At 32.5% G+C, this 18,856-nt stretch overlaps 1 protein-coding gene across 3 annotated transcripts in view; it reads right to left on the reverse strand.

Annotated features, from left to right (window-relative positions):
• LOC147066382 (uncharacterized) overlaps positions 1-15,479 on the reverse strand; it is a 39,631-nt gene extending 24,152 nt beyond the window's left edge. For 2 of the 3 annotated variants that reach the window (XM_085955779.1, XM_085955778.1), the window contains exons 1-12: positions 15,283-15,479; positions 14,766-14,886; positions 12,979-13,094; positions 11,519-11,589; positions 5,444-5,896; positions 4,141-4,249; positions 3,254-3,409; positions 2,023-2,186; positions 1,570-1,678; positions 775-937; positions 281-357; positions 86-198 (exon numbers count right to left, since the gene is read on the reverse strand). In XM_085955779.1, the coding sequence (XP_085811905.1) occupies positions 86-198; positions 281-357; positions 775-937; positions 1,570-1,678; positions 2,023-2,186; positions 3,254-3,409; positions 4,141-4,249; positions 5,444-5,896; positions 11,519-11,589; positions 12,979-13,094; positions 14,766-14,886; positions 15,283-15,290 (1,660 nt within the window). In that variant the 5' untranslated portion in view covers positions 15,291-15,479. The remainder of the gene's footprint in view (positions 1-85; positions 199-280; positions 358-774; positions 938-1,569; positions 1,679-2,022; positions 2,187-3,253; positions 3,410-4,140; positions 4,250-5,443; positions 5,897-11,518; positions 11,590-12,978; positions 13,095-14,765; positions 14,887-15,282) is intronic. The other variant, XM_085955780.1, reaches the window with a different exon arrangement.
• Positions 15,480-18,856: the final 3,377 nt, after the last annotated feature.

The following is an 18,856-nucleotide window of genomic DNA, read 5'->3' on the forward strand; positions in this document are numbered from 1 at the left end:
TCAACAGATAAATTGATTTATTTCGTTCGGATCGGACATGGTCAAAAAAAACCTATAATAGATAGGAAAAAATATTAAAAGATACCTTTTTTATATAAGTGTGAATATTTTTTATGTTTCCGTTTTTCCTCTTCAGTTAAGACTCTCTGATAAAACTCTTTAACGGGCCTTTTCCCAACTTGCCCACTATCAAAATACCTGATGAAAAATAAATTAACATTATTAAAAATAACAACACCTAATTTATATTACATTATAGAATTTAAAAAAAAATCTTTACCTTTCCAAGTCTCTATAGTAACGCATTTCAATTTCATCATTAGGGAAATCGAGATCGGATCGTGATTGCGCAGCATCCTATAATTTAAAAAAAATGACATCATTTTTTCATAGATCAAACAAATAACTAACATGCAAGTACTGTCTGTGGATAAAGATTAAGCCCTATGAGATTTAATGCAAAGGTAGTTTTATCAGCTATTTTATCTTGCAGTGCTTGGATATTATCTGTTTGTTTAAAGTAGAAGTGTTTAATGACATTATGTTACTCACTCTATTGATATGGCAAAGAAAATTGGCGTGTTTGAAAATCTATTTCGAATAGATACGGTGTACAGATAAGTGTTTTAGTGCATCCTCAATCTAAAAAATTTTGAAAACGACCGGCTGCCATGGCATACTCGACTTAAAATAGGAATAAAGTAGATACAGACCAAATATGAGTTGAAACTGCAGGTTTGTTTATCAAGAGTACTCTTTGCATTAAGTGCCAACCTGAATTTTTGTTTTAATCCTAGTCTCTGTCTCCGGAGGGCGCCGTCCTGGTGAAGGTAGAGGCGAGATATTAGTATTAAATCTGTTTTCATTGGAGGAATGACGGTAGTGGAGTTTGTCCCGGCGGGCGTGCGAGTCGACTCTTTTTCCATATTCGGTATGCCTGTAATAGTAACGAGAAACAAAAATTTTTGTTAAAAATTTACTTTACTAATCACGGTTCTCATCTGAACTCTTTGTGCACTTCCAAATGCATCTCAACAATGTGTGAATTTTCCAGTTGCGCAAAATTTTTTGGCAAATGTGTCTCGCAAATCTCATTATTACAAAACATTGCTCAATTATGAACAGATGATGTCTATTTCCAAATACCACATATTCACTTTTCTATATTTGTGATAAACAACGTTTTCATGGTTGGTTTTAATGTTAGTTTTTTTTTTTCTATATTATATTTTAAAGTTACAATAACTCACTTTTATTATCGGATAATTATTACAGTAAATATAAGCACATTGGACATTGATTTGTATCATTTTAATTAATTGATTTCTGTAAGTTTTAAACCACTTCTTTTAATTTACACTTCCGTGTTCAGACAGTTTTTGGAAAGAGATTATGTCAAATAAAGATCAAATTCTTTCTTCTTTTTCACAATAATTCAATTAATGACTGTTGACTCATACTCTCCTTGAAAAGCTAATTCAACCCAATAATAAAAATTGTGTAATTCAATTAACACCAATACACAAAAGCATTACAAAAATTGCCATTAAAAATAATCAGAATTTTCACCTTTTATGTCGCTTCTCTGGTCCCTCATAATACGAAAGATGTTCATCACTGTCTGTATTTATCTCTATACCATCACCGTGTTTGGAAAGGGAATGAGCTGAATATTTGCCTAAGGGAAAGAAGTATATATAATTAAATTTAGATCTGTTTACTCATATGGGTAAACAAAATCTTTTGAACATAATACTAGAAATTGATTATTGACAAATAACACAAGTTACTAAGTTAGTTAATAAGTACACCATTGTTGAAAAAAAGATCGTTCACTTCTGCCATACATGACGTGATCAAAAAATCAATGTGATATCGAAAAAATTTAAGAAAAAGAACGAAGACGTGGAATTGAGAAGATGTTTGATTGACTAGTGAAAATATGAGACAGACTATCACGAAATGATAGGGTGAGTTATGACAGGCAAAAGCCAACAGCATTACATAACACTATTAACTTACGCATCCGTCTGGATTTCCTTGATCGATGAGAAGTAGGTTGCCAGGTACAAACAGAGTTTGGCCGAGGGAATTTGGCCTTCGATTTCGCAACATACAGTGGGTAAAGTTCTCCTTTATAATAAGCATACATCGGTTTCCTTGTTTTAACTAATGTTTTTCTATTCCTATAAAAAAACGGATGAAAACCATCATACAAACATAATTTAACCATTGTTATAATTAACATCAGTGTGATTAACATTCTGTTTTAATTATATTCAATACATACACAACATTTTCAGAATGAAAATTACTTTCAGTGACACATATAACTTTGGAAACCCTCACAAACATACCTAAATTAGATTCATTGATGACATCTAGGTTACTCCAAATTTTGGCGATGATGTTCTTATTTACATTAGATCACCATGTTCGATTCTCAGGATCATGGGCTCATAGGGTGGATGTTGTATATTTAGATTTTTGTTTTACGAGAAGTGACTGTTCAACCTATTGGGTCCATAGACTCCAAAGACACATGTGACAGTTGTCAGACCCGAGATTCTAACCTAGGACCCACGACATAATAAGCCGATACGTTACCTCCCAGTCATAGCGGGCGTATAAAGCACTTTAAAAACATCAATGCTCGGTCATCATTGTAAATAAAAAAAATTTAATTACTTCATTAAGACCAGTGTGTTATTAACCCATGTACATTTCTTTGGAATATTTCCTAAAACCCATGATACCAAATTTCGTTATAAGATGGTTACTGTCCATCTTAAGATTTAAAGATGGAAGCCTTCTTTTGACAGAATTTGAATACATTCTCGGTTAGAGTGGTTAGGAAATATCCGCAAGAAAAACATCTGCGTCAGTAGCTTAGTGGTTAGAGCCCTCACCCGGCAAGTGAAAGATGTGGGTTCGAATACTATTCAGTCGAAAGTTTTTTTTCATAATATTTTACTTAATAGGCATGCTTCTGAGGTTTTTCTATAGTTCTTTATAACCGCCAAAACTTTCAGTTCAGAAGTCTCAAGTAAATTTTTCACTCTTTCGCAAATGTCGGTTGGTATGTAGTCTGCTGCTTGATTACCTATCATTATTTGTGAATACTTGAAAATTTCCTTCCCAGACATTCAGTTTTATCATTTACTGGTTGTTTGAATTTTAAAGAACTTCAAAAAAATAACAAACAAGATATAGGTAATTGAAATGATCAATGAAAATTAGAAACCAGGCTTACCCGTTAGCTTTATGAGAATATGTTGAAAAGTATTCAGAAGAATTAGAATCGGAGTCACTCTCGGTGTTGTTAGATTCTGAATTGCTACTACTTTCAGTAGAAGAAAGTACCCGGTGACTTCTTTTACTTCGCAATCTCATGTCTTTCAAGGAATCACTACAAATAAATAAATCAATTAAATATAATATTCATAAATATGTTAAGTGATTTCTGACATACCATGCATCAGACTATAATGTGGTGATTTAACATATGCGATGATCACACTGTATTTAACGGCTCTAAAAACAAAAATGGCCATTTCTATTACTATAAAATCTTGGCAAGTCCACAAACATGTATAATTTCATTCTTATAGGATTATCTTCTTAACATTGTATTCTAAAATGTTGTTCATACTAATAATAAATAACATTCTATATAAATAGTGTTTTCAGGAGTTATACCTATAAAGAAATAATATGTTTGTATTGACTTACTGACATTTTACGAGAATGGATACTACCATTTTTGTTTCTGATGTTTTTTTGTTTTGTTATTTATTTAATGCAACTACTAAATTAAAATAAATGTATAATAATAACAAAAAATAATTGTTACAAAATCAAAATGATTTCATGAGCAATTGCATTACAATACATGTACCTGCTATAAATGATCAACGCACAAGTAAAATAATTGACATTTGAATTCGTTCAATGTGAATTCAATTCGGTTGAATGCGAATGATGCCATCACCTATCGCGTAAGTAATTATTTAATAATATTATATGATTTGTTTGAACTTTTTCGAGGCTCCCTTTTATATTATATCCTAATGAATCACGTTATATGCGTTAAAGAAAATCGCCGTTGGATACATGATTGTGAATGTGACCGTTACTAACCTTGAGCGTTTGGGGTAATAAGTCTTCGATACCCGATTTACATCATCGAAATTTTTAACCTCCGAAGAGATTATTTTCTTTGCTGGATTTCTCGAAACAAATGTTTTTCCTGTAAGAAAGGCGTAACTATTTACTTATTTTTGCTTTATATCTTAAAATTAATGGTTGACTTTCAACCATCATCGCCACAATGTCAACAAAAGGAAGATGTGCACAAAAATACTTTTAAATTCCGAATAAGATGAAATACATGTCATCTTTTATTTCCTTGTTCAATGACAACTAAAATCCAAGTAAGTACATTTATCTTCTTGCTGATGAAATGACCTCTGTCACAATTGTAAATTTTCAGAAATATATGTGTTCTGAATTCTATACCTACTAACTAAAAAGAACAGAAGAAATATTTTACATGTTCTTGGTTGATAATTTATTAGGGTATAATATGTTTTATAACTTTGCACTTTTTACGCCTCTTTGCCTGATTACCTCGCATAAAATTAGATCAAACGGTATTCACTTGTATTATGTAATATAAGTACTTAGTAATAAATAAATAAATTAATAGATAATATAATATGTAAAAAAATATTTTTAGAATATATTACTACAATTATTAATATAAATTATATGGGGCGTCTATTTCTGAATACTGATAAATTCACAATTCTATATTTGTGATAAACAACGTTATTATGTTTCAAGCATAAATGGATGGTTTTAACAATGAAATCTATCTTTTTTCGAATATATTGTACTTTCTAATTAAAACTATAAGCCCATTTTTATTATCCAATTGGATATAATTAGCATTTATTTGTATCTTTTCAATTAATCAGTGTCTATATAGTGACACTTTTTCATTTGCTTTTGGGGGGTTTCGGAAGTTATCGATCGTTACATATTGTGTAGAATTGCACATTAAATAGCACGTATATTGTTAGTTTTTAACCATACATATGTTATTAAAGCTGTTATTTAAAGCTGAGAAAACTAAAATAACTATATCGTCATCGTAGAGCGCAGTCAATAACTGACATTTCAAAACCATCAGAAAAACGGGTAGTAATTGAAAATACTCAACCACATATTCATAACTGTATAGTTTTATTACATAATATTACTATGATACATTGTAAGAAAATAACTATGTTTATGAAGTTTCATAAAGTGGGTAGATAGTGATTTATTAGTGTTGTAGGAGCGCTATACGGTGACGATATATAAGTGACAAGTTTCTGTCAATTCACTTGTCACAATATTTCATTGTTTCGGTGAGTGTTCATCTTTTATTTTTACATACCAGTAGAATATCCCAGCTTTGATGATAGATTTTTAGGAATGGGTGTATTTTTTCCTTCCTCCGAAGAAGACGAAGACGGTAAAAGAATATTGTCTAGTAAATTTTGTCGAGCGCCAAGCTGATCGATCGGCAACTTCTGATTGCGGACATTCCTACCGTCTGCAACTGTCAACGGACCGAACTCAATCTTATCACTGTCTGATGAAAGGTTTACACTATCCACGATATCCTTTGGAGCAATCAATTCACTATCGGCGAAAATGTTAACCCTATTGATTGGCTCGTTTTGTCCGATAATGTCGATTAATTGATTCATGTTATCGCTATTAGCAATGGGAGTGCCGTCGACAGATATCCTAGGTTCACCGCTGACCTTACCGGACTCGGTAAGAACTAATTCAGAATCCGAAGATTTATCGGTTATTTCATGACGACCGATGGGAATATTTTTATCTAAAAAAAAAATCATATAAAGGTAAAGCTTTCAAAAGCCCACTATACAATCCAACCCTCAAGTGTGGGAAACAAACAATTGTTAGTTCTGGTTTTTGTAGAATTTTGAAATGAACTGTCAAGTGGAGAATTAACAAGTGTTTGCTTTACATACGTCATACATCAATGTTTTCATGTAGAACAAATTGCTATTGCTAGAGCTATTTCAGATATGATAGGTAAATTAAATCAGAAGCTTAAAGAACTAAAGTAATATAGAACAGCGAATATCTAGAAGGTGAATGTATAATAATTATATACAACTAGCTGAGCCAGCTGGCGGTCGCCAGTCTGTCTCGCTAGGTCTTGCAGACGGCTTGGCGGTGTTGGATTTTAATATAATTGTGAAGTATGCAAAGATGGCGCCATAGTTTCCCCTTCGGGATTGGTTTTTTATTTACGTCAGACAGTTTGACATTTCGCTGATTTGTCAGTTTTACGATTTGCAAATCGTCACTGCCAATATAAATTTGGGCTCATATGCGTAGTCTATTCAGGAGTCTGGCCTTTACAATATCGTCTTACACCACCTTAGGCTGCTATGCCTAGCAGAACAGCTGGCATTCGCCCATTGCTACCACTGACACTTTAATTTTAATACAATATATGTGTATGTATGTGCAGTTAAATATGATAAATAATTATACATCTCAATCATTTGAATGTAAAGCAATATATTATGTGATAATCATAAATAACGATCCAATATAACGTGATATTAATCTCCTTCGGGTCTCATTGAGATAATAGAAGGTTAGCAGTGTAAAAAATAAATTTAAACATTATTTTGTTTCATTGGCTATGAAAAATAAATGCTTGCAGCCATAGAATATTTGAAAAATCAAAATTTGAATTAAAAATTAACCTTAAACAATATAGTTTCCCGGTGCGGGACATTCATATCGAGACAAATGTTGATAAATAATGAAGCAATACATATTATATTTGATGAGAATAGGAATTTATAAGACCTAAAGATGTGGAATCAGCTTAAAGAGGCCTTCATCCAGCAGTGGATTGATACAGGTTGATGACGATAATGACGATATAAATGGGTAGGTATATAAAATCACAAATTAAAAAAAATATAGCAGTTTATATGACCAAGAAGAGTAGAATTAGATTGGGATCAGCGGCGGCTCCTCTAACACCATGCATGTGCGCTGCACTGCTTTTTCCTAAATATCACTCAATGTGCAACAATGCTATTCATAAGTCATCACTCGTTTATCGCAATTTAATCCATGTAAATTTATACCAAAAGCATGTACTCAGTGAACAGTCACCATAATGGAGCGCTCGTGGTAATGCACTAATATCGATCTTAGTTTGCCATTCATATTACATTGGGTAATAACAGATCAACCCGATACGTGAAACTCATAAACATGTCATAAAAACCCAAGATTTTATTGCTTTCTGGGACGCCGACCAGTTCATGAAATTCGACACACACAAAAAAACAGTAGGAAGACGCGGAAAAGTGTAGTAACTGAGATTTAGCAGGATTGATAAAAAAAAGATATTTTTTATTTAAATCTCATATAAATTCATTGGAAATAGGCTGATATTGAATACAAATTTACTATCAACATAAAAATTATGGTTACGATCCTTAAATCGTTCTATATTTGCAAATATTTGATTATAATTTATAAAAAAATAATATCTGAGTTATCATGTTCTTTTAGCAAGTGAGTGAACATGATGTCATATGTTTAACAATACCCGACTCGCGTTAAGTTTTATTGCCGACGCCTTGTCGTCGATAATTCAATATCCTGTGTCGAAAAATACGTATTCAAAACAAACGATTTTTTTTATATTGTCTTTTAAATTATTGCAGTTTAGTTTCTGCTGCTGCGATGTATAGTCACGTTCTGTCTATCACTTTATTTCGATAATTTTCTTTGTAAAAAGAAATTATGAATAATATTATACGATTGTTTAATCAGTGAAGTGTGTGTGTTTTATAATGATATCGATAAATGTAGACTATATTAAACATAACAAGAGTTCCTTCGAAGAAAGAATCAAAATAAAAAAGGCTGGTCCACCGAAGCCTGAATTAAATAATAAAAAAATATGTGAAATAAAACAAAAAGTCTTTACACGTTCTTTTCGAAAGGAAATGTATGACAAGGCTTTATGGTTATGTGGTTGTGAGAGATTGAATACATTTTTTTGTTTTCCTTGTCTAATTTTTAAGGATACAGGGTTAATTTTCCTGAGAATGATTTTAAAATGACCCTGGAATCATATGACTTTTTGGATAAATTTAAACGTAAACACGAATTATCAGTTATTTACAAAAGGGACGATTTTAAAAACGCGGATGGTGCTATAGCTATTTTACAATTGTTTTATAATAATAATTTAATGACATCATTTTCCCAATGTACTAAACTTTTAAAAATCATTTGTACAATTCCGATGACATCTGTGGAAAGTGAAAGGTGTTTTTCAACCCTTAAAAGAATTAAATCGTTTTTAAGAAATACCATGAACCAGGACAGACTTAATTGTCTATCTGTGTTAAGCCCATATTCCATTGGCAGATTGCGTCTGGCCCGATCGTCTGCCACGACTGTCAAACTCTATTCTCTATGGTTTTCAAGGATCGTGAGCGATCGGGTCGAAAGTGGAAAATTTTCTATTATCCATCGTGCGATCCTTTCATTATCAAGCGAAGATTGCCGAAAGCGTACGAAAATAGCCGAATATGCGCCTGATCATGCAAACGGTCGTTAATTTCATTCTACTGGTCGATTTCAACTGAACAACTACAAGATGGCGAAAACTTAAAAAATATATATGGAGTATCACCGAGGACACAGTCCTCGTCGAATAAATACACGCCAAAGATATAGTGTGGAACGTAAAAAAACCCGCCATATTCAATGGCGATCACGCTGTTCTTCAGTTAGCCAACTTTTGACCCAGTGTTTTCGTTTACGGCGAGTCCTGACCGCCTGAGCCAATTGAAATATAGCCATACTCGCTACAATAAATTAGTCTTTGGATTATTCGATTTCGATATTCGAATTACTCAATTGGCTTGGAGATTCAAGCTCGCCCAGTTATTCATGATGTAAATTAACAATAAGTATACAAACTTTCTATAAATGTCAAACGGCCGCATAAATTTTAACAGATCTGATGCTCGCTAGGTTTGACAGCTGACAGCTCAGTTTTGTTGACGTAAAAATGCGCGGGAATGCGTTCAGTGTAGCCACCAATCTAAGAAATATCTAGTTTTCACTCAACCTATATTTTTAATAATAGCAACACTAGTATTATTTTAACCAATCAAATCAAGGACCAACGAGATTGAATCGTTGCGTGTAATTGCAAATAGCTAGCGACGACGGTTGGCGTCGATCGTTGGATCGGGTTGGGTCTGTGCGTCTGCCAATGGAATATGGCCTTTAAGCATCGAGAAAAAACTTTTACAATCAGTTCCAGACTTTAATGAGAAAGTGATTGAGGTGTTCGCTAAGCAGAAACAACGCCGAATTGATCTTCTTTTTAAATAAGGTAAGAAAGTTTTTAGTGCACCCCCTATGAAAGCAATTTTGGTAACCACCGGCCGCCACTGATTGGGATAACCTTCATCCAGCAGTGGATTGATCTTGGTTGATGATGATAATGAAGATATTATGAATGGGTAAATATAATATCAGCAATTTTGATAAATATAGCAATTCATATGACCGACAGAAATTCAAACAACTTAGAGCGGCCTTCATCCACCGGTGGATTGATTCAGGTTCATGATGATAATGGAAATATAAATGGATATAATATAATATCACCGATTTTGATAAATACAGCAATTCAAATGACAGAAAGGAGTAGAATCAGGCATGGGAGGCCTTTATCCAGCAGTGGATGGGTTAAGGTCAATGATGATAAGAATGATAGAAATAGGTATAATATAGTAGTAGAATCAGGTTGCGGAACCCTTCATCCAGCAGTGGATTGATCCTGGTTGATGATGATGACAATATGAATATGTAGATAAATGTAATATCACCGATTTTGATAAATACAGAAAATCATATGACAGAAAGGAGTAGAATCAGGCTAGGGAGGTCTTTATTACGCAGTGGATTGATCCTGGTTGATGATGACGATATGAATATGTAGATAAATATAATATCACCGATTTTGATAAATACAGCAATTCATATGACAGAAAGGAGTAGAACCGGGCTAGGGAGGCCATTATCCAGCAGTGGATTGGTTCAGATCAATGATGATAAGAATGATAGAAATAGGTATAATATCACAAATTCGTTAAACCGATAGTAGTAGAATCAGGTTGCGGAACCCTTCATCCAGCAGTGGATTGATCCTGGTTGATGATGATGATGATTATGATGGCGATATGAATATGTAGATAAATAACAATAGCATTTTTAATGAATATAGAAATTCAATACTGTCAAGAATACAATCAACGTAGAGAGGCCTTCATCCAGCAGTGGATTTATTGAGGCTCGTGATAATAATGGCATTATATATAGATAGGAAGATAATATAATATCACTGATTTTGATAAATACAACAATACTTATTTACACATAATAATGAGTAGAATAAGGTTAAAAAGACCTTCATCCAGCAGTAGATAGGTCAAGATTGATGATGATAGGGACGATAAAAATAGGTAGATATTATACAATATCACACATTTTGATAACTATAACAATTCGTATTAATTTCTTTCATTGTTTGCAATGGCAACTTTGTTAGTTTAATGTGACTATAAGGTTATTATTCAATAAAAAAACAGTGCGTGAACAGCCACAAAGTATTTTAAAAAATCAAATTTGGAATATCACGTTATCTATGATACTATAGCAGCGGCGAACACGCCCGTCAAAATTTAATTTACGTAGTGAATTGTACCAAGATTATTGTTTTTTCACCGGAAAAAAGTGCGCCAATGCCTACATTACGATATTTGAATAAAAATAATCGATTCCGTTTGTCAATAAAGGATTAGAAGGTCTTAAGCGATGAAGACGTCATTCTGCTGTGCGTTAAAAGAAATATGGCAAATCGTATACGGTATATGAGAAAATATTGGATATAAACGTCACGTATGTACCCGTAAAATCATTGAAAATTTCTGAAATGTGGTCAATTCAATCAGTAGATGAATTGGTAGCGCACATTTCGAAGTGAAGATGTAAAAATAACAATAAAATGTCGCTTAAATGGGCTGTCGGTGCGTTTTCCAAAATCTCTTAGGATAATAATATATAGGAGATTAATAATAACTAATAAACTGTTCAACCTAGTGTTCTAGCAATATCTACATAATAATAATATTATATTGATACATATACGTCATCATTGTAACCAAGAAAATGGATGATAATGATTTAGGCTTATTTCTATTGATTATATTGTTTAAATCCGCGATTCTCAACTAAATTACTATCTAAATAAATAAAAATACTAAATTTTATATCCTATCCAACACATAACAGAAACCTTTAAATATTTTTACGTAGCACCGAAAAAAAGCGATCGGCCAAGAAACATCATTAAAAAAAGTCACCATTCACTTACCGTCAACATTCTCTTTGCTCTTTTGACCTTTACAAATCCAATCTAAAGTGTTCCCAGGTGGCTGACTTAATCTGAAATTAAGGGAAATTAAATTAACCTTTTAATACAACAAAAAGTAAACAAAACTACATACATACATTGAATATGTGGAAACAACAAATGCAATTTATGTTATAATAATGCTCTCAATCAAAACATATTCACTTTTCGGCTAGGTCCAGACTATGTGTTGAAGAGAAATAATATTCGACTAGAGGGTGTATCAATGATTCAATACCAATGATTGAAGAGTGTATTCATGAATATACTGCAAGTATCTTTTAAACATTGTTACAACGTGCAATCCAGTATGTAGTATTCAATGTTCAAATAGGTTGATATTATTTAACACATTGCCTAGAACCGGCATAAGATTTTGATTGTGTAAGAACACTGGCCGGAATCCGATGGATGCAGGTTCAAGTCCCGCATGGTACAAATATTTTTTGTAATAAATAGATATGTGTCTTCTTCTTATTGTGTCATCCCCTGACAGGTCAGCCACCATCAAGGCAACCATTGATCTGTCATCTGCTAGTTCTTAAGCCACGAAATGTGGCATCATCCTCAGCTACATTTACATTCCTTGGATGACAAGTTGGGGAATGGTGTACTTAAGTCTTCTCATAATGTGGCCGAGGTACTGTGGTTTTCTGGTTTTGATACTATGCAGTTAACTTCTCGGTGCTTTTCCATTTGTTTGAGAACATCAACATTTGCCAGCCGATCAGTTCAAGGATTTTTCAGATGCATCTATACAGCCACATCTCGATAATCTTAGGAGCGTACATAAGTGAAACGGCAAATAATTTTTAACTATAGGTGCGATGAAATTTTGGACTGGCTGCCAATCGGAGAGCGAAAGTAGAGCTGTGAACACGTGAATTTGTTTTGTGATGGCGTCGGGGGAATTAATCCTTAAATCGTGTAAAGATGACTAAAAAACGTTACCCATTTACTTGAAAAAGAAAACATGTCAATGAATATATTATTATTACAAATAGAACAATAAACATAACAGTAAATGGACGCATGTTGAATTTTTATGACAAATTATGTTTTATTCTGCGCGCGTTGTTTGCACATTTTTCGCGTCACGCAGTCACGATCGTTTTAGACCGTGCCCCAGCTGAAGTATAGCCTTAACTCTACGTGACTTTTCCTGGTTTAGCGTCAATACCTCCATATCATCAAAGCCCACATAACAGACAATCAGACACAGTCTCTGATCTATGTTAAAGTCTTGATTGTTAAGGAGGCGTCTCATTTTGAAAGAGGTATGTTTCTGACGTGTTCCAAAATATGTATGTTATAAAACAAATGTAAAACCTTGTGTAAAAAATAATTGAAATAAAAAGAATGTTAAGTAATATGTTTTGATGAAATTATTGCATACCAAAAAGATGATAGATTATTCTTACCCCCTTCTGAAGAAATTTATTTGTTCAGCTGACAACTTGTAATATGGGTTATTAATTTCAGGCAATATTCTTTTGATGAACACTTCTTTCGCGCTTTGCCAGGTTCTTCCAGTACCCTAGAAGTAAATAAAATGAACGATTTACCACAAACGGAATTGCTTATTTACCTACTTAATACGTGTTGGAATAGTGTTCCCAATTGACAAGCGACCAATAGATAATTATTAAAACAATTGGCCGTAGATGATATATTTTGATTCCAGGATATTGATTATCATTTCTTTGTTTACTTAACGGTTACTGCATTATTCTGAATGAATAAAAAGAAAAATCCACTGATTTAATTGATTATGAAGTCAAATTATTCAATATCATAACGGAGACACTTCAATCCATATTATTAAATGATATTTTTGGTCAAAGAAAATCGTCAATAGACAATAATTATTGTTTTGTAGTGTGATGGAGCTTATTAATTTTCTTCAATATAAGAGTGGGGATTTAATAAAATTTCAATTAGCTTGTGAATCTATTTGCAAATACAATTGTCAAACAAAGGTGTCGATATGATAGATGCAAAAGCTCACAATTACATCGGCAGATTTTCATACAGATCGACTTCGGATAGTTCCTTGGCGGTGTATACGAAATAGAAAAATTCCTGTTTCTCGGTCAAAATTCACCCGGTAATTGTGTCGAAGATCACATTGAGCAAAGTAAAATATCCGAAGTTACGACGTAACTTGTCAATCAATATTCAACTGTCACCAGTGTCATCACTGCGAGTTACTATGTAGCCATGTCAAAAAATTAAACTCAAAGAGCTTCATGGACTAATATTGCGGACACTTAGGGTCAAACTAAAATATTTTGTATAAAAGTAGCAATCTCAAACTTCTTTGAAAGGTTTGACATAAAAATGTGAGGGAAAACTGTTTAATGTAGTCACCAATTTGATGAAAAGACTGATGTAATCGTATCTGCTTATGAAGTCGTGGGTCTCGAGTTCAAGTCCCAGGTCTGGCAAATTCATGTGTCATTTTTTCAATGTGTGTTTGGACTCAAAAGAATGGACCTAATAGGTTGAGCGAGTGGCTAATATATTTATCAAATAATTACAAGATAAAAAGAACTTTTTACACACAAGAAAAAATTTGTACCGGACAAACAAGAATACGAGCTAATAAAAATATGGTAATATATATATTATATAACAAGCTATCACCCTTGCAATTATGGAATTTCGAATGTCCGTATTCCACTACATTTGCTAATTCAGAAAAACCAGCGCTTTTATTCCATTGTACCCACCGTGAGTGGAATGTGTTGCGCCAAGATTATAGAGCTGTTATTACCATGATTACTTGAAAACTCAATAATCCTGTAGCAATATATTTCACTCGCTGTGAATACAGTGGAATACATACGCAGGATTGAAAATATCAAAATATTATCTATAGTACCTAAGTAAATCATTTTAAATAAGTTATGTTGATGTAGGTACTTTAGTACTAAAATATATAACACAAAAGAGAATAGCCAGTTTCTTAACTAGAAAAAAATGTTGAAAAATTGTTTCATTGAAAATATAACTCCCTATGGCCTATCATACATTCATTTTATAATTGCAGGACAATTACATCCGTTTTTTTTACACGTCAGTTGTTTTACAAATTGCCAGATCAAAAAAATATACATAACATTCCCGAAATCCTAGAATTGCAATTTTCAACCACCTTCATAAACCGGGTTATTACTCTTTTCAAATCATAGATTGACAAACTTACCCCAGAATTCTCAAAATCAGTCCACAACCCACGTCCTTTTACTCTACCAAATGCGTCATTAGATACGATATAGTCAACAATCGCTTTCTTTTCCTTCATTGAGTATCCTTGGCGTACATTCCTGCTTGACAATTCACAAAAAAATATTAAATATATGAAGTACAAAACGGTGTGTACTTATTGTATTTGTCTTTAAATTAGCTGCAAAACTAGCAAAGTGGATTATGATACAATATCCCCAAAAAATTGAGATGCGGTATGTTTCTTAAATTCGAAAATTAAAATTATGGACATGCATGCTGTACGAAATACTAAAGAATGTTGATATACAAAACGTTCCTAAGGAATTTTTCGTATAATTGTCGTCCCGGATTTTAAATGACAATAATTCTTTCTATCTATTCGTTTAAGATAAAAAGATAGGTTTGTAGATATTTCGAAAGATGAAATCAATATGCTGATTATCATTTGTTTTACAACTATATTATTTGTTGTACTATTTGACAGATGAACTTACCGCGACATTTTAGGAATACTACACAATATATAAGAGAACTGCGATATTAAAAAGGTCGGCTTAAAGGTAAATAGCCATTACTATACAATATTACGACACAATAATCAAAATTATTGATATTTAAACAGGATAACGGTTGATGTTGATACCAAAATCATAAAATTTAAACGCAAGCGAAATTAGATGCTGCCGACCATAGATAATATAGAGAACCGCCGACAATAGAGCCAGTGTTGCCAAGTCAAAAATTTTAATTTCAGTACAATGTGTAAAAAAAATTCAGTAGATTCGACAAAATATCAGTAGATTTCTGTTTTAAGAAAAAAATTTCGCCGCGGACCGCAGGTTCCCAATTTTTCATAGTCGGCTTGTTTTTTTTATGAGAAATATTTCACCACCAGCCGCAGGTTCCCAAATTTTCAAAGACGACTCGTTTTTTTCACGGATAGTGGAATTTTGTGGAATGAAGAAATATCAGTAGATTTCATAAAATATCAGTAGATTCGGTATATTGCCAAAATATCAAAAAATATCAGTAAATCTACTGAAATTTCAGTGGATATGGCAACACTGAATAGAGCATAGACAATAGTATATCAATGCTTTCCAAACTTTATGTTACTACGCCTCCCTTTAAAAATAAATAATCTTGGCGCCTCCCCCCTTTATTTCATAATACAGATACATTTTTAAATGGTCAACAATGTAAGTACAAATACAAGAATGAAAAAAAATTGATAAAAATAAACAAGGTTATACTACTTATATATTATATCAAAGAGATTGAAGACTGGAGAGGGAACATACCATCATTAATTTACGTACGAAAAAATACGAATCGGAGAAAGACAGTTGGTATTACTGGAGCTGCTAGCTTCAAGTTCGTGTCGTAAAACAACATGGCGGATATAAAGCTGCGAATACACCAGCAACTTTTGTTCTCAACCTCATAAAATTTGACGATAATTATCATATTTTAGTGGACTATAAATTACATTAATCGTTTGTTGCACTATGTTGACAAATGTTGGAGTTGCCAAAACCGTCCACATTAAGATAAACAAATGGCGACATGTTAAAATGAGGTAAGCCATCATAAAAATAATCACTTTAGTGCGAGAGTTTTAATTACTTTTATCAATTGCGGATCGTATTTCAGTCGTGAGTCCATGTCGCTACTTGTTTCGAGGACTGTCGGTAAATAATCAAAGAACAAGCAACTCACGTAATAATGGATCATTAATAATTATTGTTGATAAAATTCACATACCAGTTGATTTTGATACGAAGTGCTACGTAGGTAGGTAGGTACTGGAATTTAGTGATATCGACTATGTATTTTTTACTCTTTATTCTCCCGTGTAGGTAGAGATTGCCAATCAATTGGAGCATATGTCTAGCACTTATTTTGATTACTTATTTATTACCTATTTTGTGACATTTTTTACAGAATCAAAATAATAGTATTTTACTATAATCAGGGCTCGAAATGAACTGGAGCGCACCGGAGCGCCGTTCCGGTTCACGAAATCCCCAAAATTATCGCTCCGTTTCGTGGAAAAATCAATTTGACCATCTGAGCTAGACAGGCCATAGAAGAAGAAATCTAACGCAATTATTTTTATAAAATATACATAAACTTACATAACTACGTCAATATTTTCGATAAAATATTGAGCGCTCCGGTTCGTAAAATTTTCCATTTCGAGCGCTGACTATAATCATAAATAGTACGCAAAGCTTAATATACTTCAAGGATAAGGTAAATATTAAGATGTGAGGTGCAATATTTGATTATTGTGTGTTGATATTCGACAACTCCATAATTCTAGCGGACATATTAAAAATTCTAAAAATCAGTGTATTCCTACCCTTAATTTGACCTCGAACCAAAAAGGTTGAAGACTGGAGAGGGAACATGCCATCATTTATGTACTAAAAAATACGAATCGGAGAAAGACAGTTGGTATTCTGGACCTGCTACTTCAAGTTCGTGTGGTAAAACAACATGGCGGATATAATATTGTTATTCTCTCGATCTTGAAAGAAGAAAGATATTTTCGTCCACGTTTTAAGTTTTAAAAAAAACCATGGTCTCTTGCAGTGCAATAGGATGCAAAGCCAGGAGAAATGCCGGCGTATCTTTTCACAGGTATTTATAATAATAATATTACATTTTTCTTTACATTTATTGACAAAGAGTGTTGTATTATTCTACGTTATTATTCGGTAAAAAAGTGTTTATTAATGAAAGAATACAAATGAGTAACAGCATTTCGGAAGTATATGCATACTATTAATTATTTATACATTGATAGTTTTTCCTAAAAGATCTTTTACAATGACAATTCACAACTTTTACATCAAACTTCAAATGGTTGCTTATTGCGAAAAATCCAGGGCCGTATGCATAATATTATTTTGAACCCAAAATATACGATGTGTTTTTCAAAGTAAAAACTGTTAGTGCTAGTTAATGACATTCATTATTTACATAGATTTTATATTTCATTTCAGAGTTAAATATATTTTTAAGAATACCAAACAAAAAATTGTATTTATATGAAGTATGTAATGGAGTATATGTAGCAATTTTATAATGTTATATAAATTAAATTATTTCAGATTTCCGAAAAATGAAGTTCTTTGGAAATTGTGGATTGATGTAGTCGGGCGGGAGAGCTGGGTGCCATCTCAATATTCATTATTGTGTGGGAAGCATTTCTTGGAAAATGATTTCATCAGAAGTGGACACATCATCCGGATGAAAGAGTCTTATAATCAAATTTTCAACATACCTACCTGTATTTTGTGTCTAATAGGTTTATATAAACAAGTAATTTTATACGCAATATGTCAAAAACGAACCCATGTTATATTTTTATTTCATAAAATTATTTTCAAAATACAAATAATAAATAGGTACATAGGTACTATAATAAACTTTTTTGTTGTTGTTTGTAATTAAGAGGACGCTCTACAGACTCGGCCTTGAGAATTGAAAATATGATTTTTTTACATGTGGTCCATAATAACTGGTCTACTAGTTAATATAAAAAGGTTGCCGCTAATGTTTGTCTCAATAAACTCCCTACAAGTGAAGCTTGTGAAGTGAAGCTATGGGGTGACCAAAAAATAGTACTTTCTAATAAAATTTATTTTCTAATAAATTTACTAATAACATTTAATGTTACTAAATTCAATATGTTTATCAGTTCTTTGGTGGGAAGTATTGCAACTGATATGATGGATATGATAACTTTTTTGATTATGTGTTGGCCACGATATAAACTTAATAATATATTAATAACTTTTTAACCTGAAATTGTCCGACAACTAAACATACGAAGGATGTTGACATACATATCAACCTACATTTTTATTTCATGTGCTATCCAAAAAACATTACTAATGAATAGTGCTTATTTGTAATGTTTAGGACCTACATATTAAAAATAATAGGTATTGTTTAATTCTAATGCATATTTTTTAAAACGTAGAATTTACTGTCTGCCTATAAAAAGAAAGTGACTTTTTATTGCCTGCGCAACTTCACTTTTATACTAGTGAAACA

This window comes from Rhyacophila brunnea, unplaced genomic scaffold (assembly GCF_057557595.1).
Source record: "Rhyacophila brunnea isolate RB1 unplaced genomic scaffold, BYU_Rbru_1.0 scaffold_5, whole genome shotgun sequence".
NCBI classification, from domain to species: Eukaryota; Metazoa; Arthropoda; class Insecta; order Trichoptera; family Rhyacophilidae; genus Rhyacophila; species Rhyacophila brunnea.